Below are 26,292 nucleotides of genomic sequence, written 5' to 3' on the forward strand. Positions count from 1 at the left end.
AGACAAACTGCTAGAAGAGAGCCAGACCTAATTGGAGCTGGGAAAGCTGAATCATTTGGGATCGTTTTTGAAAGGTGATCTTTTACAAAAAAACGTCTGCTCTCGAGTCCTGTAAAAACGCCCCAATGGGTTTTTTTAGGAGACTATTTTTGGAAAAGTGAAGAAAACTGTTGTCTTCCTGAACTTTTATGGACGAAGTTGAGAAATACGTTTTGCTTAGTTGCTCTTTGCCAGTTCCCTTTGACTCAGCAGCCAATGTACTTGAGCTCCAGTCTGTTCTTCGGTGATTTTCTATGGTTTAATGCAGGCCTATTTTTAAAGACACTACCTGCCGTCGGAATATTTTTAAGGCTGGCGCTGGACTGGCTGTGCTTTTTTATGATAATGTTCACAAAATGGCTCACACGTTTTTAAAAATAGAAAGTCTTCCTCGCTTCTCCCCGGTATTCAGACCAATAAAGTTCCTATATTCCCCAGAGCTGACTTTGTTTTAGCTTTTAAACGGCTCATATGACGCAATTTTCTGATCTTTGTTTTAATATTTCCTCCTCAAATATCATATCTGGGGTTTTTGTGTGTTTTGTTTCATTCACACATGTTGAGTTCTTCTCTCAAACTGAAAACACTCCTTCTTGTGATTCCTTGTGGTAATATAGGAAGAGCTCCACTGCGTTTTTAAACCCCGTACACCTTCACTAGAATCTTTTGGGTAATTTCAGCCCTGGAATTGGTAAGAGAGTAAAATTTAGCCGTTAACTTGAAAACTTCACAACATCACAGGGTGGAACAGAGCATTTTAAGCTTCAGAGATGTAAACAAATTAATAATAAATGATTAGTCGAAATGTGTGAATGAAACAAAACACAACTCCAAGTCTGTTTTTGAGGTTTTTGAGAAGGTAACAAAATTATAACAAGGCTAAAAGCTCATGAAAGTCAATTTTGTATAATACAGGACCTAACTAATCTCATCAAAAACCTATCAGGAGTTGTATTGTGTTGTGTAATTTATTTAGTTTTTCCCAGTTGAAGCTACTCTACCGGTGAAAAGTTTTGGAACACCACACTAGTTCCAGTTTTTTACTGTTTACTGTTGACTAGAGATGTGACGATATCCCAGTCTCACGATACAATATCGTCACAGTATGAACCTCACAGTACGATATTTATTGCGATATCGTGGGAAAGTTCCTGATTAGGGATGTAACGATATCCAAATCTCTCAGTACGATATTTTCACGTTATACATCTCACAGTACAATATTTACTGCAATATTTTGTGGAGCTTAACAAAATTGTTAAAATGCTACTTTTTCCTCTTAAAATGCCTTGACAAGACTTAATCCAAACAACTAAAACTTAAAAGTGCTTAGAACTGTTATTTCTTCATGTAAGTCTGAACTGAAATGGAAGCAAAGGATCATGGTCTATGTAGTTCCCTCTGTTTTTTTTTAAGCTATTGCTGCACCATAACTTTTAATTTAAGCAAAGAGACGTGTAATTCGATATATTGTGATGGTTCACGATATTATTGTGAGAACTTTGACGATACGATATCATGATATTTTGGTTATTGTTACATCCCTACTGTTGACCAAAATGTATTCTAAACTTTTGATTGATGAAAGTGTCCACCTTTGGCAGATATAACAGCTGAACACACTCCTGGAATTCTTTTCTTTTTTTTTTTTTTACAATAGAAATCAAATATTCTTCAGAAAGTTCTTCCCAAGTCTGTTGCAGAAGTACCTATAAATGTGTGACACTTTTAGTTTCTTGGCTTTTATTCTTCTGTCCAATTCATCCTAAAACCAGCTCGATGGGGTTTAAGTCTGGAGACTGAGCTGGACACTCCATGTTTTCAAGTTTACCATCTTGTTCTGTTTTTCCTGAGGTAGTTTTGTCAGAGCTTGGACTTGTGTTTTGTAGCTTTTATCTTTTTTTTTTACCTCTGGCTGTTCAGTTCTGACCTTTGTATTTGTATTTCAAGCTCTTCATTGGACTTGCACGACTTGAATTGCAATAAATAACTGGGAAAATTAGGGTGTTCTAAAACATTTGACCGGTAGTGTATACGTTCTTAAAGACTATTCGCCTTCACTACAGGCTAATTTCATCGCCCAGAGGAAAAAAAAAAGTCTAGTCTGATGCTAGAGTATATATTATTATTACACCCTGCCCACTTTTGTCTGTACTTTCATTGTGGGGGCACTGCTGGTTAAGGGTTAATTCCATTCAGTTCATTTCAAAGTTGAAAGACGTTTCGCCGCTAAATATGATATAAGGTCCTACGCTTGACATGAACATAACTGGTAGAGCGATCAGATCTAAATGCCACCTCCCACAGATGAACGCTGTCACTTCGTCCTTGGGTAAGACACCTCACCCACTTCGCACCCGCAGACCTGACCTCTGACTTGGTCCGGTTTGGTCTGCACAAATATAGAAAGGTTTAATCCCACACTGTGAAACGTTCAGACAGAGCGATAACATCTCCACGGAGAAAAGCGTTTGACGAACCCTCCGCTAGAAAACTTACACAGTGCACCTTTAGCTTTGTTTTGGTAAAATGAGAAGTCTAACCTGTCATAAACACTTTAAACCATCAAACTTCACATCCAAGTCATTCTTTTCAACCCACACACTCTGCAGTTTAGTTGGACTTCCTTTGGCCTTTCTCGTGCGTAGGTGAAGGTCAAGCACACCATAGAAACCTGCATTAAAACCTTTTTCGAATAGGCTATAATGTTTTCCACGCTCCATTGAACTATATTGGACTTCAGTGGAGAGGAAAGACTCCCGGTGGGCCATTGAATTCCATGTACTATCTGAAAAGGAAGTTTGCTGGAAAACAGGTTGTGTAAGCACGAGCTCTAACAATACAAGCTCTTGAAAGCGTATAGTTTCATAGGAAGCAGCTGATCCCTCTTGGGCTTTCGGACATAGGAAGTGAGTCATGGTTGTTGTGGTAGCTTGTACAGTTCACGTTGAAAAAAAAGCAGTCTGTTTCGTATGACCTTGCATCGCTATTTTCTCTATTACCGCTGAAACGACCAGTTACATCGCTTAAGAACACACGTAATCTCTTTATTTAATCCGAGATGCAAAAAATTCCAGACTTTGTAAAATATTATACGTTCATAATTTTATTTAAAGCCTTCCGCAATTTACTGCCAACTAATTTACAAAGTGTGTTCAAAATGAGAGAGAGAACTCGTAATTTAAGAGGGTACAGAAATTTCAAATTGCCCAATGTTTGAATTATAAGTAAAAGTTTTTGTGTGTCTACTGTATATGTGGAACATTCTGGATTAGGGGTGTGCCAAAATATGAAAATATCGATATGTCATATTGTTTAAAGTGATGATACAGTATCGATATCATGAGCTGCTGTGCCTATATATCGCAAAGAGTATTTTTTGGTATATTTTACTAAATTATCTACAGTTTTGTTGCTTGTTTTGAGGAAGGAAACTTGATTATGCAACACTTTTGTCATTTTCACTGTTTTTGATGATTAAAATGTTTTTGTTTCGTATGAACTTTGTATGAACTTTGCATTAGAAGTGGTTTAACAAAGACTTTTAGTATCACAACCATGATTTAGCCATTGTTTTTTTATTGAACTGTATCGAATCAATTTGAAATATATCGTATCGAACCGAAAGTGCACTGTATCAAGATATGTATCGTATCGTGGCCTATGTATCGAGGCAACTTCTTAATGATACCCAGCCCTAGTCTGGATCATAAATGGATATAGTTAAAGCACTAGTTGCTGTGTTCCAGATAAAGTTCATGGGGACGCTTCAGCTTCCATCGACTCCAGTTGACTTTACATTGATAAACTGTAAAATGAGCCTCATATTTTTGGCCATAAAATGTTCATATTAACCTACCAAAACTACCTATTAACCTACCTCCAGATGATCCTGGTGTTTTTATTTCGCAATTTTGTCTGTAAAATTAAATTCTATTCCTAAAATGGAACTCAGCTCTAAATATGCTCCTATAACTGCTCCTATAATATAACTTATTTTTAGCATTTAATTGGTGTTAACATCCCCACTTTGAGCAAACCAAAAGCTTAAAGTATATTTTTCAGCAGGTACTTCAATAATCGTACTTAGTAGATTTTTTTCAGGTGATACTTGTGTTATCTTTTGCCCATGTATCTGTACATTTACTTAAGTAACAAAACCGAGTACTTCATCCACCACTGGTCTAAATATGCAGTTTGTGAGTTAAACATGTGTGAATAAAACAAAACACAACTGCAGCTTTGTTTATGATGAGGAAACAATATCACATAGATCAGCAGATAGCATAATATGGGCTCTTTAAAGGACAGATTGTGTTTTGAATTTACTTTATTTTGGTCGTAAAATGTTCATTTCAAAGTTGACAGACGTTTCGCCGCTAAATATAATATAAGGTCCCACGCTTGATATGAACATAACTGGTAGAGCGATCAGATCTAAATGCCACCTCCCACAGATGAACGCTGTCATTTCCGTCCTTGGGTAAGACACCTCACCCACTTCGCACCCGCAGACCTGACCTCTGACTTGGTCCGGTTTGGTCTGCACAAACATAGAAAGGTTTAATCCCACACTGTGAAACATTCAGACAGAGCGATAACATCTCCACGGAGAAAAGCGTTTGACGAACCCTTCGCTAGAAAAGTTACACAGTGCACCTTTAGCTTTGTTTATGATGAGGAAACAATATCACATAGATCAGCAGATAGCATAATATGGGCTCTTTAAAGGACAGATTGTGTTCTGAATTTACTTTATTTTGGTCGTAAAATGTTCATATTAACCTTATCTATGTGATCCTGGTGTTTTTATTTCGCTATTTGTCCGTAAAATATAATTTCTATTCCTAAAATGGAACTCAGGTCCAAATTCGCTCCTTTACCTGCGAGCTGCGATGAGCTTCATTTGACTGGGGCTTCGCTATGAGTGACGTCACACTCTCTCAGTACACTTCTTTATAAAGTCTATGGTCTGGATACACACGTCAAGCAATGTCAAAATATCCTTAAATTCAAACTCTTCGTTGTTAGGCTCAAAATGAAAATCAATTCTGGAAAATTGACGATTATCGACGAGCCTCAGAAGTCGAAACAAAACAAGATCTAAGTCCAGATGAGATTCTGGTTTAGACCTGGTTCATTTTACTGTTACATACTGTGGAACATTCCTGGCAACACAATAACACATGGAACACCAGAAAAGTTACACAGTGCATCTTTAAAGCACCCATATTACGCTATTTTCTAATCTACTGTATGTTATAATGATGTTTCCTCACCAAAAACGTATCTGGAGTTGTGTTTTGATTCATTCACACATGTTTAACACACAAACCCTGAATATTTAGGCCGAGTTCTTCCCTCAAACAGAAAATCTCTGTTCTGAATTTTCAATCTCTACTGAACAAACAGGTAAAAGCAGCTGTTAACATGAAAACTACCACTTCATGACATCACAAGGTGGAACAGAGCATTTTGAGCTTTGGAGATGTAGACAGACTAATAATGCAGGTCAGAATTACTCAAACAAGCGTGAATGAAAAAAACACAACTCCACGTACGTTTTTAAAAGTCAATTTCGCCTAATATAAGACTTTTAATGTACGTCGTTAAAAATTAAAACTCAATCTTGCCGCAAGTGAAAATTATTTAAAACGAAGTTGTCGAATCACTAAAAATTCAACTACTAAGCTAAAGTAGGATGACTCACTGTAGTGTTGTAGATGAGTCACTGAGTTAACCACTACCCACTGTTTGCCAAAAATACTGCGTTATTGTCCACATATTCAAATTGTATTGTCTAATGCCCACACTACATCCTTTCTCAAACATAAAAACACTCAAAGATAAACTGCGCACGGTGAATCCATCATGTATCTGTAGAGCTTAGAGATAAAAATAAAAATAAAATAAAGCAGGACGACAGGAGATGTGAGGGTGAATGTGTTTTAAAGGTCCAGTATTACACAAAATTCTCTCTTGTTTCATTCACAGGTTTGATTTTTATTTTTATTATTAGTCTGTGAATGTTACCACATCACAAGGTGGAACAGACTCTTCCCTATTTAAGAGAAAACTTAGTGATGAAAAGCAAAAAAGTACAAGAGTTAAAGTATTACGTATGTAACCCGGGTGATTTTTGGGGCTCTCCACCTTTTTATTTGCGGTCTGAAATATCGCGGTACTTAGTAGCGTTCCCACGAGAAATCCCGCTGGGCCTCTGCGGGAAATACTTCCTTTTCATATGGCGCGCTCCACATACGCCGGTGTTGTGTTTGTGACGCCTGCTAGGAGCTTCTACTCAGGCGCCTCTGCCGTTTGTTTGATGCAGAGTATCACTGTATATGCATGAAAAACAGAAGGAAATGGCCAGGTTCCTTCCTCCTTCCTTTATCCATCCATCCATACATTCGTCAGTCATCTGTGGCTATGCTCTCAACTCATCGGTCCGTCCACTCCATGGTCCCACGGAACCCGATGGCGAGCTGCCCAAGGCCCCGAGCCTAAAGACTTACAACAACCACTACCTTCTACAGTGTGGTAGGAGGCGCAGTAGCCTGCTCCCCACACAACACTTTATACATCAACAGCCGAAAGGACTCAAACTCTATTCATTACTCCTTCATTCAGACTATAAACTTTCCCACTCCAACCTTTTACCATACAGAACTGAAACGGCAACGCGCTCTTGATTGCTTAACCTAATAAATTTTGCCAACATTGTAAATATTATAAAATTTGTATATATTGTAAATATCCCCTGTCTATATATCCATTTAATACAACTCACATCCTGCACCATATCACTGTCTCCTGGTCTGTGTGTTTTAAACCGTCTCACTTCCCTCCTAGACCTGAACTAGATCTTCTCTAACCAGCCTATGCCCAGCTTCCCACATAGTGTACCCCACCAATCATACATGCTACAATTATATCTGTACTTTACTTGAGTACATGATTACTATGCTTTTTGTTTTGATTTTACTGTTTTAGGATTGGTATAAACAAATTTTTGCAATTTACCTTTTTGCTGTCTTCATTTTATGATCTCTGTGCAGCACTTTGGAAACTGCTTTGTTTGTAAAATGTGCTACAGAGATAAAGTGAATTTGGATTTGAATACTATTTTAGAGAGGATACGTTTTACTTACTTCACAACATTAGAGAACACATATCTGTACTCCACTGCATTTTAGATCGGGACTGAAAAGTAAAAAGTACTTTTCTTTATGGTTTGAGACCTGTTGAAATGGCTGAGACTTATTTTTAGCATTTAGTTAGTGTTAACATCCCAACTTTGAGCAAACCAAATACACAAAAAATGCTAAATTCTTGATCAAAATCACTACATTTCATGCTTTAATAGTTCTAAAAATCTCTGCAAAATACTTTTACTTTACTCTTTAAACAGGTACTTCAATAATCTTACTTAAATTGATTTTTTTCATGTGATACTTCTACATTTATCTTTTCCATGTTTTCCGTTTGAGAGAAGAACTTGATCACGAAGAATTCTTTATCAAAATCACTACATTTCATGCTTTAATTGTTCTAAAAATCTCTGCAAAATACTTTTACTTTACTCTTTAAACAGGTACTTCAATAATCTTACTTAAGTTGATTTTTTTCATGTGATACTTCTACATTTATCTTTTCCATGTTTTCCGTTTGAGAGAAGAACTTGATCACGAAGAATTCTTTATCAAAATCACTACATTTCATGCTTTAATTGTTCTTAAAATATCTGCAAAATACTTTTACTTTTTACTTTTTAACAGGTACTTCAATGATCTTACTTAAGTTGATTTTTTCATGTGATACTTTAACTTTTACTGGAGTTATCTTTTGCCCCTGTATCTGTACTTTTACTTTTACTTAAGTAACAAAACCGAGTACTTCATCCACCACTGCTATAAATATACAGGATTTGTGTGTTTACATGTGTGAATGAAATAAAACACAACTCCAGGTCTGTTTGTGATGAGGAAACAACATCACATAGATCAGAAAAATAGCACAATATGGGCCCTTTAAAGGAGGGATTGTGTTTTGAGTTTTATTTCCTTGTTTTGACAGTCCCAGAGGAGCAGCTGGTCCCCTGTGGGTTCTCACTTCCTCTATGCCGCTCCTGTCTTGGTTATTGTCGGCGAAGGATACAGATCAGCTGCTGCTGTCACGAAAAACAAAACAGAAGGACAAAAAAAATGGCAGGATTCGTAAAGGCTTTTTCTGATGGATTGTTGATCGTATTGAAAACATAAAATGGCAAACAAGGAAAATAGAAATCTAACTTCTATAGTTATTTATCTAGGAGGCGTATCAAAATGAGCATTCAGTACACATTTCTAATTCTGTAAACTAAAGCGTCAACATTTGGAAGAGTTGAATACACAGCAAATGCTTACAGACAACAGAAAAATATACTATAAAAATCCATTATAGGGTATATTACGCTATTTTCTGATCTGTTATAATGTTTCCACGTCATACGACTGAGTATAAGGGTCAGATTAAAAAAAAAAAATGATGCTGGCGCTACAAGAATAAAGTCATAACATTTCAATATTAAAGTTGTAATACTACGAGAATAAAGTCATCATTTTACAAGAATAAAGTCATAATTTTACGAGAATAAAGTCACAATTTTACAAGAATAAAGTCATAATTTTACGAGATTAAAGCCGAAGTCAAAATAAAGTCATAATATTATGAGAATAAAGTTATAATATTATGAGAATTAAGTCGTAATAAACTCAAAGTCAAAGAGAAAAATGCGGCAGAAGAAGAACTCAATCTGTGTACTGTATCATTCCTTTATTTCGTTTTTCAATATAAAACTAAAAATAAGAAAATGAAAAAAACAACTATTTTCTTCATTATTTGCACTTCCGGACTGAACCGGGACTAAACCAGGTCCGGGACCAGACCGGGACTGACACCGGGACTGAGCCTGGGACCAGACCAAGACCAGGACCAGACTGGGGCTGAAAATGGTTTAGTCCTGGTTTAGTCCTGATTCAGTCCTGGTTCAGTCGAATGAACAAATGATACACAGATTCTTCTCCTTTACAAAATGCTAAAAATTCTCCATAGTGCACCAGCCTCAGTGCTCATTTACACGTTCCGAGTAGGCTTAGTCTTTATTCTCATAAAATTACGACTTTATTCTCGTAAAATTATGAGTTTAATGTCGAAATGTTACGACTTTATTCTCGTAGCTCCAGCATCTTTTTTTTTTTTTTTATCTGACCCTTATACTCCGTCGTATCGTCACAAACAGACCTGGAGTTGTGTTTTGTTTCATTCACACACGTTTAACTCACAAATCCTGCACATTTAGAGCAGTGTTGGATGAAGTACTCAGTTTTGTTACTTAAGTAAAAGTACAGATACAGGGGCAAAAGATAACTCCGGTAAAAGTTGAAGTATCACATGAAAAAGTCAACTTAAATAAGATTATCGAAGTACCTGTTTGAAGAGTAAAAGAAAGTATTTTGTGGATATTTTAAGAACAATTAACACATGAAATGTAGTGATTCTTCTCTCAAACGGAAAACACTCCACCTTGTTGATTTCAAGTGGTAATACAAGAAGTGCTCCACTGTGTTTTTAAACTCCACACACCAGGGGTCTCCAATCTGTAGCTGGGGAGCCATGCACCAGTAGCTCTCCGCCCCCTTCCAAGTAGCTCGCCAAAGGATTTCGGAATGATATCATTGTGCTGAATAACAAAAATGTTGTTAATCAACTTTGTGCACTAATAAATGGACAATGATTTATGTTTTATAGGCGTCTTACTGTACCCAAAGGCTCGCCCTCTTTATTATAATGGTCTCAATTTCTTGCGGATGTTAAAATGAGTAGCTCTCTGGCATTTTTGTTTTGTAAAAGAGCTCACTGGAGGAAAAATAAAAAGTTACGAGACCCCTGCCAAACACCTTCACACTAAAATAATTTTGATTATTTAAGTTGCTGGTCTCTACTGAACTAAAGGTATTCAATTCAATTCAATTCAAGTTTATTTATATAGCACATTTAAAAACAACTTCAGCTGAACAAAGTGCTTCACATAAAAGTCAACAAAAACTTTGTATAGCACAATCCGTACACAAAGTAATTCAAAGTGCTTTACAGAATACATTTTTATACATTAAAATCACAATAAAAACAAATCAAAACATAAATAATCATCTTAAAATTAATAAGAGATGGAGACATTAAATTAGAGAGAAGAGAGCGAAATGAAAAATGAAAAACCGTTCAGTCGTGCAGCTAAACAGAACCGTTTTGAGCCTGGATTTAAAAAGAGTCCAAGTAGAGGCCTGTCTCATATGTTCAGGAAGACTGTTCAGATTTTAGCTGCGGAAAATTGAAACGCCAACTCCCCGTGTTTAGTCCTGACTCTGGGCACCAGCAGGAGGTCGGTCCGTGAAGTCCTAAGAGTGCGAAATGGTTCATACGGCACTAACATGTCAGAGAAGTACTTTGGCATTTTAGTAATAATAAAACACCAAGACTAGCTCGTAGGGCTGGGTATCATTAACAAGTTGCCGATACAATACATACCTCGATACATAGGCCACGATACGATACATATTTTGATACAGTGAGCTTTCAGTTCAGTACGATATATTTCTAATTGATTCGATGCGGTTCAAGAAAAAATAAAGGCTAAATCGTGGCTGTGATACTAGAAGTCTTTGTTAAACCACTTCTAATGCAAACTTCATACGAAACAAAAACATTTTAATGAATGAATGAATGAATGAATATTTATTCGGACAGTAATACATAGAACATACATTAAAAAAAAAAAAAAAAACATCATTAATCATCAAAAACAGTGAAAATGACAAATGTGCTGCACAAACAAGTTTCCTTCCTCTGAATAAGCTACAAAACTGCAGCTCTAACGAAATTATTTAGGAAAATATACCAAAAAATACTCGAATACGATATATCGATTCAGCAGTCCCTGATATCAATACTGTATCATCACATAAACGATACAATATATTGATATTTTCATATTTTTGCACACCCCTACTAGCTCGTATTAAATGCCAGGGAGAAGAGGTGAGTTTTCAGTCTAGTCTTAAACTGCGTTACAGACTGAGGATCTGACAAAAAGAGGTTCCACAGTTTGGACGTTACCACAAAAAAGTCTCTGTCACCTCTCGTCTTGAGCCAAGTTTTGGGCACAACCAACAGGAGCAGAGCTGATCTCAGGGCTCTGGGCGGAGTGCAGAGCTGCAGTAATTCCCTCAAATAAACCGGACCCATAAAGTGCAAACATTTGAAAACAACCAATAACATTTTAAGGTGGAACATGGTGACGCATTTTGAGCTTTGCAGATGTCGACAATCTAATAATAAAGGATTACTCAAACATACAGTGTGAGAATGAAAACGACAAAACTCTCAGTATGTTTCTGAGGTGGTATCAACTAAGGCTGTGCAATAAATTGAATTTCAATTTCGATTTGTGTGTCAAACAATCTCCAAACTCATATAATTGTGTTGAAATGATTTAAAGCTTAACAAAGTTTAGGATATTTTTTATATAAATAAGTATATTTATTTCTTTTTTTGAATATAGATATTGTAGAACAGCTGGTTATATAGTTTATTTTGGATATATTTATGTTTTTCTAAGCCTTATTTCATGTTCAGAGTCTATTTAATTCATTTTATGTTTTATACATCACAAAACTGCTTTAAGGTACATATTTGTAGCCGATATTTATTTCCAATTTGAAAGTTTTGCATAAATTATCAATAACAAAGTGGGGTTTTTGAAAGAGAGAAATGCTGAATAAATGCATCGTCTAACAAAAAAATAATCGCCAATCAATATTGACCAAAATAATCCTGATAATGATTTGTTTTCCATAATCGAGCAGCTCTAGTAACAACATTCTAACATGACTTAAAGCTCATAAGGGTGGATTTTGTGTAATATAGGACCTTTAAACAGTTAGTCTATATTTTCTTTTACAAATACCATTGTTAAAGCCGGGTCATTCTCGTACAGAGGACATGTATCACTTTTGTTATGACAGGTTGGAACTATAGGAGCTGTTCTGAAGTTATAAGTTATGTTGATTAAAACGGGAGGAACTAAAGAAGGTCAAACTTCTTCCCACTCCCGGTGAGTCTGTTATGACAGCACAATTTCAGCTTAGTTTATAAGATTTTCATTAGCGGCTGAATTATGAGTCACTTGTTCTTCTGAGATCTCAAATTCATTTCACGCAGTTTTGTTTTTACTCAAGACACAAACCTACACACACACCACTGCAAGACATTAAAGCTCAACGTAAAAGAAAACTCATAACATCTGTCTAAAAATGATACATATACGGCTGCATTTTATATTCACAATACTTTTTTTTTCTTGTGCATGCTCAATAAACTAAACTAAATAAATAAATAAAACTAAAAACATTAACAAATAAAGGTCCTATATTACGCAAAATGGACTCTTGTGAGCTTTAAGTCATGTTATAATGTTGTTACCTCCTCACAAACAAACCTGGAGTTGTGTTTTGTTTCATTCACACATGTTTGAGTAATCCTCTCTACGCCTCCAAAGCTCAAAATGATCTGTTCCACCTTGTGATGTCATGACGTTGTAGTTTTCAAGTTAAAAGCTACATTTATCTTTTGTCCAGTAGAGATTGGCGATTCCAGAGCTGAAATTATCCAGATGATTCTAGTGAAGGTGTATTGAGTTTAAAAACACAGTAGAGCACATGACTAGTGGTGGAGTGGAGATTTTTAAGTGGGGGTACGCGATTCGTGACTAAACCAGGACTGAACCAGGACTAAACTAGAACTGAACTGGAACTGAACCAGGACTAAACCAGGACTAAACCAGGTATAAACAGGTCTAAAACAGGACTACACCAGCACTAAATCAAGTCTAAACCAGGTCTAAACCAGGACTAAGCCACCACTGAACCACCACTGAACCAGGACTAAACCAGGACTAAACCAGGACTAAACCAGGACTAAACCAGGTCTAAACCAGGACTAAACCAGGACTAAACCAGGACTAAACCAGGTCTAAACCAGGACTAAACCAGGACTAAACCAACTGAACCAGAACCAGACTAAACCAGGACTAAACCAGGACTAACCAGGACTAAACTAAACCACTGAACCAGACTAAACCAGGACTAAACCAGGACTAAACCAGGACTAAGCCACCACTGAACCAGACTGAACCATGACTGAACCAGGACTAAACCAGGACTAACCAGGACTAAACCAGGTCTAAACCAGGACTAAACCAGGACTAAACCAGGACTAAACCAGGTCTAAACCAGGACTAAACCAGGACTAAACCACTACTGAACCATGACTGAACCAGAACTAAACCAGGACTAAACCAGTACTAAACCAGGACTACACCAGGACTAAATCAGGTCTAAACCAAGTCTAACCAAAATCTAAACCAGGACTAAACCAAGGACTACACAAGGACTACACCAGGACTAAATCAGGTCTAAACCAGGTCAAAATAAGGACTAAACCAGGACTATTCTTGGACTTGAGAGAGAGAGAAACCCGAGCTTGTGGAGCAGAGTATCTACAAATTTGACCGGGTGACGGCTGCACTCAGCCCCATGGGTCCAGCGCCGGTCCTTTCGCCTGACGGGCTACACAGGCACACCCCTGTACCCATCCAGGCACTCAGTCCTGGTTCACTTCTGATTTAGTCTTGGTTTAGACCTGGTTTAGTCCTGTTTTAGTTCTCCTGGTTTAGTCCTGGTCCCTCATGTCTCAGGTCACTATAGGACAGTCCTGCAGATATCATGGGCCTATGCAGTTTGTTTTCACATTTGCCACTTCCTCCGGTTTGACATTTAAGTTAAACATATTTCATATTTGTTATTTTTTCATACCTCACATCGGGAGAAGTGGGTGGACGGCGTACCCCCGTGTACCACACCGATTACACCCCTGCACATGACATCACAAGGTGGAACTGAGTGCTTTCTGTTTGAGACAAGAACTCAATATAATATGCAGGATTTGTGTGTTAAACTTGCGTGAATGAAACAAAACACAACTCCAGGTCTGTTTGTGATGAGGAAACATTAGAACAGATCTGAAAATAATATGAGTAATATGAACCCTTTAATTATTACTCATTATTATTTTGTTTCTTAGCTTAGGTTATTTTCTGTGCATATTTTTAGCATGTTTTGTTAATGTTAATTTACCCATTTTCATTCATTTTAATTAAACATTATTTATTTTATACCATTTTTCACCTTGGATTTTTTGTTACGTCCCTGACCCTAGCGAGCTGGGTTGTAACTTTTACATAATATAATAATAATCACACTCACTAAATGAAGCTAAATATTAATATCAATCACAACAAAAGTCAGTTTCTTATTGCCAGTAACGCGTTATAAAAGTAACGAATGACTGTAATGCATTGCTTTTTGCTTTAAAGCAGTAATGTAAGGCATTTCAGGAAAAAATTTTTTTTAAATATTTTACTTGGTACAAATGTCAGTAAAGCATGGTACTATGCTTTTTTAACCTGGATTGAAATGGTGGGTTTTTCTTCATACAAATTCACTAAAATCACCACGATATCAGCAGCAGTGAAACGCCGGAGACGAGCCCACGTAGACCGTTGGGTGACCGCGAGCGAAAGGACCGGTGCAGAACTCCGTGCTCCATGGGGCGAATCGCAGCCGACGCCCGATCACGCCTTGCAGACACCCTGTTCCACGTACTTGGCACTCGAGGTTCTGGTTTAGACCTGGTTTAGTCCTGGTTTAGTCCTGGTTTAGTCCTTGTTTAGACCTGCTTTAGACCTGGGTCAGTCCTGTTTTAGACCTGGTTCAGTCCTGGTTCAGCTCTGGTTTAGTCCTTGGTTAAGCCCTGGTTCAGTCCTAGTTTAGTCCTGGTTCCGTTCTGGTTTAGTCCTGGTTTAGTCCTGGTTCAGTCCTCGGTTCAGTCCTGGTTTAGACCTATAATTTAGTCCTGGTTAAGTCCTGGTTTAGATCTGGTTTAGACCTGGTTTAGTCCTTGGTTCAGTTCTAGTTTAGACCTAATTTAGTCCTGGTTTAGTCCTTGTTTAGACCTGGTTTAGTCCTGGTTCCGTTCTGGTTTAGTCCTGGTTTAGACCTATAATTTAGTCCTGGCTCAGTCCTGGTTTAGTCCTGGTTTAGTCCGGGTTCAGCTCTGGTTCAATTTTGGGTTAGTCCAGGTTTAGTCCTTGGTTCAGGCCTGGTTTAGACCTAGTTTACTCCTGGTTTAGTCCTTGTTTAGACCTGGTTTAGTCCTCGTTCAGTCGATATACGACGCAAAAGTTCAGCATCTTCACAATTATTTTGTTGAGAGTAACTTTAAAATGCTGCAATAGTCGTGTAATATTTTCCATTTTAAACACAGTAATATTGTAATATAACTAATTACTTTGAAATGACAGTAACAAGTCATAAAAAACATATTACAGTTTTTAAGTCACTTGCCCAACAGTGATTATTACACAGCTCCAATGACACCAGCTCATGTTTATTCCGAGTCCTGGTGACGGTTGGTTAAGCAATGAGATGTTCTTATTTCTTGTAGATTATAAAGCAGAATACGACGCAATTATTCAGAAGCGCACATCGTTTCCTCTCCGCTCCATCACTCAAACCGCCTGCAGGGATCATTTCTTACTGTGGCCGCGACGCTAAACTCCTCCTTGACATTTTCGCTCCGTCACACCAGTGCAAACTGACACTGACGACGAGCAGGCTACAAATGAGGGAACCCGCCCACGCCATCGCCACCGTTACCGCCACCGCCACCGCCTCTGTCTCGTGTAAACAACATGAACTGCGCCGGTGACTTAAGCAGACGGAACAGTTTGATGGCCAAATTAGCGTTCGCCTGTGGAGCGGGGTTGAAGCTGTTACGGCGAACGGCGGCCAACGAACCGCGCGCTCGTGATTGGCAACTCCAGAAGATGCACCATATGGTTCTCGTGCTGATTGGATTATTAAGTTAAATGGAACTGACTGCGGATATGGCTTTTAATTGGTTGGTTTTAGTAATTTCGCTTTGCTCAGAAGTTATGTTCGTGAAACTCCACACAACAGAGGCTTTAGTTTGACAGGTTTTTTATTGTATAGTTTCCACACAGTTATTTAGTGCAGAATAGTAAAGAAATATCATACATATTTGACATTTTGGATAGCTTTTTTACACAAAGAGGAGGGTCTGGTCCATGTATCATTTGTTCTTTTGAATTTCACTTACAAACGAAAAACAATAAAATGAGAAAACACTAGTTTGTTATTCCATTATTCCATTTTAGTGTTTAGTTTTATCTTTTAGTTTATTTTTCCTTGGTCAATTAACATAATCATCAATCATATTACAATGATTTAACACAGAAATTATGCATGTCACTAAAGTTATTCTACAGACCGAAGGGGTTTGGGCTGAAACAGATTTCGACCTGTATTTCCAATATTTATTTTAAAGTTTATTTCAAATCTTGATGCCTATTTTAAGTTTGATATTTTATTCTCTCTGGTTTATTTGCATTGGAAGTTCTGCTGCAAGAAGGACTTACCTGAAAAATCATTACAATTTTGTGGTCAAACATGTCCTGTTCTTTTATAGTGTCAAGTTTACTTTCGCATTTTAGAAAGTAATTGTTGAACTCCATGATGAGAAACATGTCACAGCGAGGTGATACCATAGAACTATAATAAATCTGGAAGATGAATCCAAGATGGCGTTGTATTATTTTCAATGGTCTGTGCTCAAAAAAAAAAAGTTCACATTTCGCATTTACTTCCTCAATAGAGGTTAGCGCCTCCCACCCGTGTGACATCTTATAAAAATACTCATATATAAATATACGAAGACTAAGTACAATTTAAATTGCTAAAATGACAAATAACATAATAAGCACGGCACGGAGCGTTTGGACCAGTCAGAGCGGAGCTAGCGTGGGCTCATTCTAGGTTACAACTCTTACAAAGTTTAGGCGCTTTGATGATTTAAACATTTAAAAAAGTTTATCTTGTGAAAATAGAAAAGAATCTCTACGAAATCCGACCTTTGTGAAAGTTGTCGATGCCCTGTCAGCCGAATACGGGCAGTTTAAATCCCCCCCAAAATGCATTGTGCTTCTATGGGAGAGTTCTTTATAGGCCCAAGCTCCCGGTAGCTGCAGTACCTGGAGCGGCCACTAGTCTGTCTCGAGCCGGGACAGAGGGGGAGTGCCTTATCCAGTTTTTATTATAGCTCCATGGGCGATACTTCGTTCAGATGACACTGAATTCACACACGTCACCCTAAGCATCATAACTTCTGGGGCAAATAAACCAGAGAAAATAAAATATCAAACTTAAGATAGGCACCGTGTTATATGAAATAAACTTTAAATTAATTATTGAAAATAGAGGTCGAAATCTGTTTCTTTTGTTTGACAGTAAAACGGAATGAGGAAATAACAAACTGTTTTCCTATTTTATTGTTTTTCGTTCTTAATTGAAATTCAAAACAAAGAATGGTATATGGACCTGGTCTCCAAAGAGCAGTGTTTCCAAAACCTTTTTTTCTGGGGACCCATATTTTAAAAATCATAAACCTTCGTGACCCAAGTCAATAGACATTATTCGTAAATCACAAAATAAAGGTGGATTTGACCATTATTGAACATTAATGAGGATATTTTATTGTTGACTGAGTGATCGTGTCTCTCTGAACAATTAAGCAATAAAAGGATCCATAAGTCGCCTATTTGGACATTAAACGTAGCCCATTTCTTTTTCTTTTCAACATTCAATTGAACTGGCAATACTGGGACAAAATAGTAAATATAATAATTACACAAAGATTAGAAATTATACAAAACATGTCTTAATATTTAAAAATGTGTATATTGCAGACTTACATGCAGATCGTGACAAGCAACCCCCCAAAAAATCTCTTGTCTGAGGGTCAATATTTGGGAAACAACGCCATTGAGATTTTTTATTTTGCCTGGAATGTTCCACAGTATAGCATTAAACTAATCTAGACAAGGAGATCGAAAAAGTTACATAGTCAACCCGCATTTCTGGACCATTAATACTGCAAATATGTGACAGGAATCGTGGTCTGACGCTTGTTTCTGAATGACAAAGTAGCAGCGTTACAGTTGTGACTCTACTGAATACACAATCGAACGCACACATCAGGTTGAATCGACTTTGAAGAGTTCGCAAAGAGAAGTGAAGTTTAAAAGTGCAGAGCAGATTAACACAGACAGACGGCTCCAAACTCGGCACAAGGAAGTGAATCTGGATTGACGCAGGAACCGAACGCACGAGAAGATGGACAGATGACCTTCTCCAAATGTGCTGGCGCTGAGTAAAAGTTTGAAAATCACTTCACGCTTTTTTTCCATTCTTCTTCTTTTTTTTTTACCGTAACAAGTTTGAATCCAAGTTGTCAATCTATTTCTATCTCTATATCTGTGGGCTGTAATTACACGGGATAAACTAGATGAGTTTGACAGTTGCACGGACGCTTCTGTGTCTTCCGGGGAAAAGGTTAATATGGCGCATCTGATACAGAAATAGCTATAACGTGAGATCGACTTCCTCAGCTCGTTCATTTCCTTCTTCTTCTTCTGTGTACTTCTGAACTTTGTCTTTTGGTGGACATGAGACGGTGTTGACAACTGGGGCGGCTAATGTGAGATGATTTTGGGATGAAATAGTAATCAGAAAATACTTTAGTTACTGAGGAAACAGCTTAAGTTGTGTAAAGTTTTGATATATGCAATAAAGATTATATAGTTTAATAATAATATTTCTTTCTTTCTTTCTTTTTTCTACATGTCATTTATAAGGAACGATTCACAGAACACAACCTATTTTGTTTTTAAAGTGTCTTATAAATCAAATAGTTGTTACAGTACAGAAAAAAGATTATTTCATTTAATTTATGCATTTATTTATTTTGCAGAAATGTGCAGATTTGGGCCTTTTAGTTCCTATTTTTATCTAAAGGCTTTTGTCCAGATCAAAAGTACAATATTTGTTCACTTTTTTTTTTTTTTTTTTTTCCATTTTAACATGTTTTATTTATTTATGCTTATGTATTATTATTATTATTATTATTATTATTAGTAGTAGTAGTAGTAGTAGTAGTAGTAGTAGTAGTAGTAGTAGAATGATTTCTACAGGGGCATCTGATATAAAAAAGTAATCTACATTTAGTTAAAAAATAAAATAAATAAATAAATAAGTTGCAAACCAAAAAGAAAAAGTGTATTAGAAATTAAAAACATTTGTATAATTAGTTTATTTTTGCTATAGTGTTACTCACATACATATATTATTATTATTATTCATTTTATTTATTTATTTATTTCAAACTATAACTAACGAATACTTGACTACGTTTACTTGAATACATATTAATTTGAAGTTACTTTTTTGACATCTTTATCATTGTCTTTATCACAGGAAACAAAACACGAGTTTCATTTCAGTGTAAAACGATAAGTTAACGGTGGAAAAGTTTCTCATGAGCCCACCAAAGTCCCCTGAACTGAGGAAAGTTAGAAACGTCCCCACATCCTGTTTGATGAGCTACAGTTTTCACACCTTTCTTTGTTTTGTTCTAACAGTGGCTATTTTTTATTTACTTGTTTTGACACAACCCCACCAGCAGGGCGCACTGTTTATTCCATAAAACAGTGGGCAGATCTTGCACACAGGTGACTGAACTCATTGAACTACAGGAGGTTATTAGAAATAATGTGGTTGAATAAACAAAATAGGAATTCTAAAAGGAAACCGCATCAATCATTTTTTTTTTGTTACCTTGTTTTCTTTTTTGTTTGCTTGTTGTTGTTTAAAGAACACAAAGCACGAGTATGTATGATTGATGGAGCAGGAAGGGCATCTGATGTAAAAAGGAAAGAGTAGATTACAGTGGCAAGTGGCCAAAAAGTATTTTAACAAAGTCCTGTGGCATGTTGCTAAAATAAATTTTCAAAAAAGTTGTGGACCAAACAAAAAATCAGCTTATGTTTGCGATTTTGCTAACCCCAAAGGCCTAGAAATTCTTAGTCATCGTCTCTAGTGACACCATGATGTATTTTTTAGCATTTCCTTTTTACAATCGGCCTGTGAAGTTTACAAAATATCCTGTGACCTATTTACGTTAAGTTTAGCAGTGACGCAGTAGTGTTTGCCCCCGAACTAGAAGGTACAGACTATCACTGTTTCCTTGTTGGTGTATGATTTCTAGAGCAGGAAGTGCACCTGAAAGAAAACTTATTGTTTGTTTATTGTTTTGAGTTGTAAAAATTAATTTAAAAATGTTTATTGTGGCTAATTTTGGACCAAACTGAAAAACTAAATGAGAAAATGATCTTATATTTGCTATTATATTAACCCTATACATATTCTTATTTATCGTTTTTAATTATATCAAGTTATATTTGAGCATTTTCTTTAATGATCAGCCTCTAAATAATATTGAGTGAAGTTTTTAGGTTAAATGGCACAGTGGGGCGAGTGTTTGCCCCCCAACCAGAGGGTAGCATATATTGTCATTAAAAATATGATTACTACTACTATAAATATTTTTGCTATATTGTTAACTCCATATTTTTAGTCATTGTCTCTGTCTTTTTTGCATTTTCTTGTATGACCTGCTTTTAAAATATAAATAATATTAAGTTTAGAAGTGGCACAGTGGGTTGAGTGCTCACCCTCTAACCAGAGGATACCACATACTGTCATAATGTCCTTGTGCATGAATGATTGTGAGAGTTTGAAGGGCATCTGATATAAAAAGTAATCCACATTTTGTTGAAAAATAAAAAATAAATAAAAATGTTTGCTGTGGGCAGTTTTAAACCAAAAAGAAAAAGTGTATTAGAAATTAAAAACATTTTTTTTTAGAATTAGTTTATTTTTGCTATAGTGTTACTCCCATATATATTCTTATTTATCATTTTTAATGATATCAGCTTATATAATATATAATAATACAATAATACTAATACTCTATCACAGAAAAGTCATGAATGTGGAAATGAAGATCATAAATGGCGATAATACTTACTGTACATGTATGTTTCTGTGTAAAAGTGAGTTCCTGGCTGGTGACACTGCTGGGTTCAGATGTGTAAGTGTCACAGTAAATGTAAACTGACAGTCAGAGTTGAGAAGAATCAAAAGTTCATAGGTATAACCCTTAAGTTTTCATAGGAAATGTTTGGGGTCATTTTTGACCCCACTTAAGGAAGAGTGGGGTAGTGACAAAAAGCTGCAAATTCTTAAAAAGTATGGAAAAAAAAAAAAAAAAAAAAAAAAAAAGGGTAACACTTTATAATAACTACACCTTATTTAGCCTTAATAAAGCATAAACAAAGGCTTAATTAATAATGAACAAAGACTTAATTAATAATGATTCACGCTTAGTAACTACTTAATTATTACCTTAATTAGCACTTGCACTTAATTTGCCTGTGCTGTAAATAGTTACTCCTAATTATTTCATACTTAATTACTCATGCACTAAACATTTGAGCATTTATTAATCATTAGTAAGCTATGAGAGAATGATTTACTAATAATGCAATGCAATGATAATTCAGGCAGCTGTTATCTGTTAGTTAAGTCTTTCTGAGAGCTTTTATAAAGTGAAGACAAATTATGCTTTAATTAAGCATTTACTAAGCATGAATCATTGTTAATTAAGTCTTTGTTCATTATTAATTAAGTCTTTATTCATGCTTTATTAAGGCTAAATAAGGTGTAGTTATTATAAAGTGCTACCAAAAAATGCAATGGCCTCACATCACAAACATGTTTTATGAGGAATACCTGGAATATGAAAATATAAATACTTTTAATTGTGATTAGTAGATAATATTAAGCTTGGCAGGGGCACAGTGGGTTTAGTGTTTGTCTCCTAACCAGAGGGTAGCACATACTGTCATAATGTCCTTGTGCATGAATGATTGCTAGAGTACGAAAGGCATATGATATAAAAACTAATCCACATTTTGTTGAAAAAAAAAAAAAAAAAAAAAATTAATTAAAAAGTTTGCTGTGGGCAGTTGCAAACCAAAAAGAAAAATGTATTAGAAATTAAAAACATTTTTCAAATTTGTTTATTTTATTTAGTGTTAACCTCATACATATTCTTATTTATCGTTTTTAATTATATCATCTTAAATTTTAGCATCTGCCTTAACTCTAAACTACAGATAATATTCCGTGTTTTTACGTTATGTGACACAGTGGGTCGAGTGTTTGCCCCCCAACCAGAAGATAGCGCATTAGAACGTGTTTATTTTTGCTACAGTTTTAACTCTATGCATATTCCTAGTCATTGTCTGTTAACTTTTAGCATTTTACTTTTACGACCTAAATCTAAATTATACTAGTAAGATAATATTAAGCTTGGCAGTGGCACAGTGGGTTGAGTGCTCGCCCCCTAACCAGAGGATAGCATTATGTCATTATGTCCTTGTGTATGTATGATTAATATATTATTAACCCCGACCTCACACTCTTATCCTGGAGCGATGCTGAGTTTTATTTAGCATCGCGTTTCGTTTTTGTGGCCTCTAAACTTGAACACTATGAATCAACCTACGTTCCCAGTCAGTTGCACACCTACTCTGCAATGCTTTTAGAACCACGGGGGCGTTGCATGGACTTCCGCTGAATATTGGATGTGGTTATATAATGGTGAGATTGTGGCGATATGTCCAGTTTTCTAAGCATAACCCGGCGGCGACGCGTTACTTAGCAACCGCCGCACAGCAGGATAGGTGAGTGGTTGCCAACGGGAGGCGGCCAAACTCTTTTAATCACCAAAACAAGATGCGCGCTACGGCAACGCTGTAATGACTCTCCAAGCTATTTTGGGAGATGACTCAATTATTTTTCAAGCACTTGGATGCGTCTTCATCTGATTAATAGCCGAAAAGATGGGGAGCCGATACTGGTGCTCTCAATCTCTGCAATATGATAAGGCACCCACTTGACTGGTAAAATCAAAATGAGAATTGCTTTCAGACAATGGTAGAGTTCATGAGGGACCTATATGCAAACTATAAATTCAGATTATGAAGCCAGCCGTAAAAATTACCTGAGCTTTTAGACATGATGTAATGGTGTCCCCTCATCGTTAGTTGGCTCATTATTAGTGTATATTTCAAATCCAAATCCACATTTTGCACATTTTACAAACAAAACAGTTGTACAGAGATCATAAAATTAAGGCAACAAAATGTATTTGTATGTATTTTTCGGACTATAAGTTGCACTTTTTTTCATGGTTTGGGTGGTCCTGCGACTTATACTCCGGTCCGACTTATACATTAAAGTTTTCACACTGACAGCTGTGAGAGGCTCTAGGCTTGTGTGCCAAAATCTGCTACTCCTATTACTCCTGTACCACTGTCACTTCAGGCCCTACTGCTCATGTCTCCTGCATAAAACGATGCTGTCCTGCTGCAAGTGGTGAAATATGCAGCCGAAAACGGTAATCGAGCAGCAGAAAGAAAGTTTGGAGTGAGCGAGAAACTTGTGAAGGGCTGGCGGAAAGCGAGGATGGAGAACACAGCTTCACGGTAACTGGGAGTGTGCGTCATGCAACTTTCCTGGAAGTCAATTGTTGATCCAAATGGCCTGGACTTCAATAACAACTGAAACCATCCTGTCGGGATTCAGAAAGGCCGGAATAATTCTAACTGGAACTGATGATGAGTCTGACGACAGCTACACAAAAGAGGAAGCGGCGCGCCATTTACCTCCGGAGGTCGTGGAGTTGCTCAGAAGTGACACTGAGGATGAAGGATTCAATGGATTTAGTGATTTGGAGCGAGATGGAGAGTTTAGTAGACTTGTTGTGTTGTTTATGCTATAGCTATCTGAAGAACTGTTCATAGGTGATGTTAACAGTCTGTTGTTACTATAACTTCCCTTTCAAGATAAAATGTCGGTTCCTGGTCTCTGATTTTATAAAATAAATTTCCCCCAAAAATTGCGACTTATAGTCCGGTGCAACTTATAGTCTGAAGAATACAGTAAATTGCAAAAATTTGGTCATACCAGTCCTAAAACAATAAAACCAGTAAAATCAAAATGAAATAGCAGTAAATAAGTAAAATAAATAAAATATACAAAGGACCACACAACTCAGCCAGTGTTAAAAACCAGACAATAAAAGCTGGTTTTAAGATGAGACTTAAAACTCTCCACTGTGGGGCTGTTCGGACATGGGGGGGCAGAGCATTCCACAGGTATTAGTTATGCAATATTTCAATGCAGTTCAACAGTCCCGCCCACTTTGAAGTCTGCTCTGGTACTGGAAGAACTTTTTCCATAGAGTTTTAGACTCATAGACTTTTCAAAAAATTCAAATGTTAAGAGTTCAAAGGCATCGCTGAGGCTAACCAGCTCTGTGGTGACTAATATCTGTATCCACATAGCACATTTAAAATGCAAGATCCTGTGAAATGTTTTAATAACTGACGTTTATAACGTGTCAGAAACAGATTTTAAATAAAATTATAGGTCTTGTGCTCATTCGTCACCACATAGCTAATTATGCCCGAGCAATCATTCAAACTTTTAATATAGATATATTTTTTGTAGAGTCTCTGAAAAAGTTCATAAGAAATTTACTTTACTGGTTTATGCATGTTTGTGTAATCCGGCCTTGCTTTGCATTTGGGGCTCAGAAAATGTCTGTTTTCACCTGCCCACTATCTCCACCCACTGATATAGTACGGTCTGCTTTTTATCTGTACAGGGACAGTGCACAATAAAACACTAACTAAGACAGAAGTCATAAGAAAGAAGCTGGTGCGAGGTTAAAGCATGGATGTGCATTTACACCTGTAGTCCCCCTGCTCTTTTACTTGTGATTATTTTTAAAATGCAGACTCCAGGTCAGGCCTGTGGGGTCAAAAATGTCACATTCTTCAAAAATTAATGGAGTGAAAATCTGCTAACAGCGGTAAAATGTCACTATGAAGAGAGAAGGACTATTAGTTCTGCAGTTTTGAACGGGTCAGTGGATCCGTTTCTAGTATGAGGACATTTTGGATCAATATTGAGGTTTACCATGAACAGAATAAAGATTGATGTATGTTATAGTTCAATCTTCAAAACCTGAAAAAAGCATGTCAATTAAAATTTCTAGATCTTATAGGTTTCTAGTATTGAGAAATTTAATTAAATATAAATAGATTTAAAACTGTTTATTGAACTAAAAATTAGCTTTGGAAGGCTGATTGTCTAAATACAGATGGAAAGTATTTCGAAACAATTTCAGTATAACAAGTTAAGTCAATATTGAATTATTCCTTATTTTTAAAAACTATGTAAAGGTGAACTATGTAACGTTTCTGATGAAAAAGTTACACTCCCGCACTCCTTGCTCCTTTGAAATGTCACCACTTGGCCAACATTGTTCCGCAGTATGGCATTAAACTTCATTCAACTTCACAAAATTCAATCTCACATTTATTTCATGATGGGTGTTTTTATTGTTCAAAAACACAAATTCTCACTGTGAGAGGGGCATCGCCTGCTTGTCTCCATGGAAATAAATCATTTAAATGCCAGTGTGAAACATTCTAAGCAAAGCAATAACATCTCCATGGAGACAAGCAGGAAGCAGACCCTTTGCCAGACACTTGTGCCATTTGTCATTGTAATTTTGACTGACAAAAATACATGTGTGTGTGTGTTTTACTTGCAGTTATGGGGACCACGTGCAGCATTTCAAGGTGCTCCAGGATCGCTGTGGTCAGTACTACGTGTGGGACGAGCTCTTCTCCTCGCTCAATGAACTGGTGGAGTTTTACCATAGCAACAGCATCGCCAAGGAGAGGACCGTGTTTCTGCGAGATCCTGAGCACTTCGCCAGGGTGAGAATTCTTCCTCCTCTTCTGCCGTCAGGAGCTGCGAAAACAAAAATATCTTCAGATCAGATAACGCGTTAGCTGAAGTTCTTTAAACTTCATATCCACGGCTGTGCGCAAGTGACATTTTGGGCAAATATCAAATGAAAGGTTAGAATGAGATTCATATCACAGTTGAAATATTAGACAAATATTCAAAGTTAATTCATATAAACCCTTTGTTAGTGTGTTATTCATTAATTTCTCACATTTGTCTCACTTAATGTAGTAAGGTGCTTATGAATTTCCATTATTTTGCAAAGATGTGAGTCTGGTTTCAGATGGGCATG

General features: G+C 36.6%; 1 protein-coding gene across 1 annotated transcript in view; it reads left to right on the plus strand.

Annotated features, from left to right (window-relative positions):
• Positions 1 to 26,292, plus strand: part of grapa (GRB2 related adaptor protein a) — a 77,140-nt gene that overhangs the window by 26,411 nt on the left and 24,437 nt on the right. Inside the window, exon 4 of the mRNA XM_020925253.2 lies at positions 25,801 to 25,969. Coding sequence (XP_020780912.1) covers positions 25,801 to 25,969 — 169 coding nt within the window. The remainder of the gene's footprint in view (positions 1 to 25,800; positions 25,970 to 26,292) is intronic.

This window comes from Boleophthalmus pectinirostris, unplaced genomic scaffold (genome assembly GCF_026225935.1).
Source record: "Boleophthalmus pectinirostris isolate CB_2022bp ecotype Guang Dong unplaced genomic scaffold, ASM2622593v1 HiC_scaffold_17, whole genome shotgun sequence".
Taxonomy (NCBI): domain Eukaryota; kingdom Metazoa; phylum Chordata; class Actinopteri; order Gobiiformes; family Gobiidae; genus Boleophthalmus; species Boleophthalmus pectinirostris.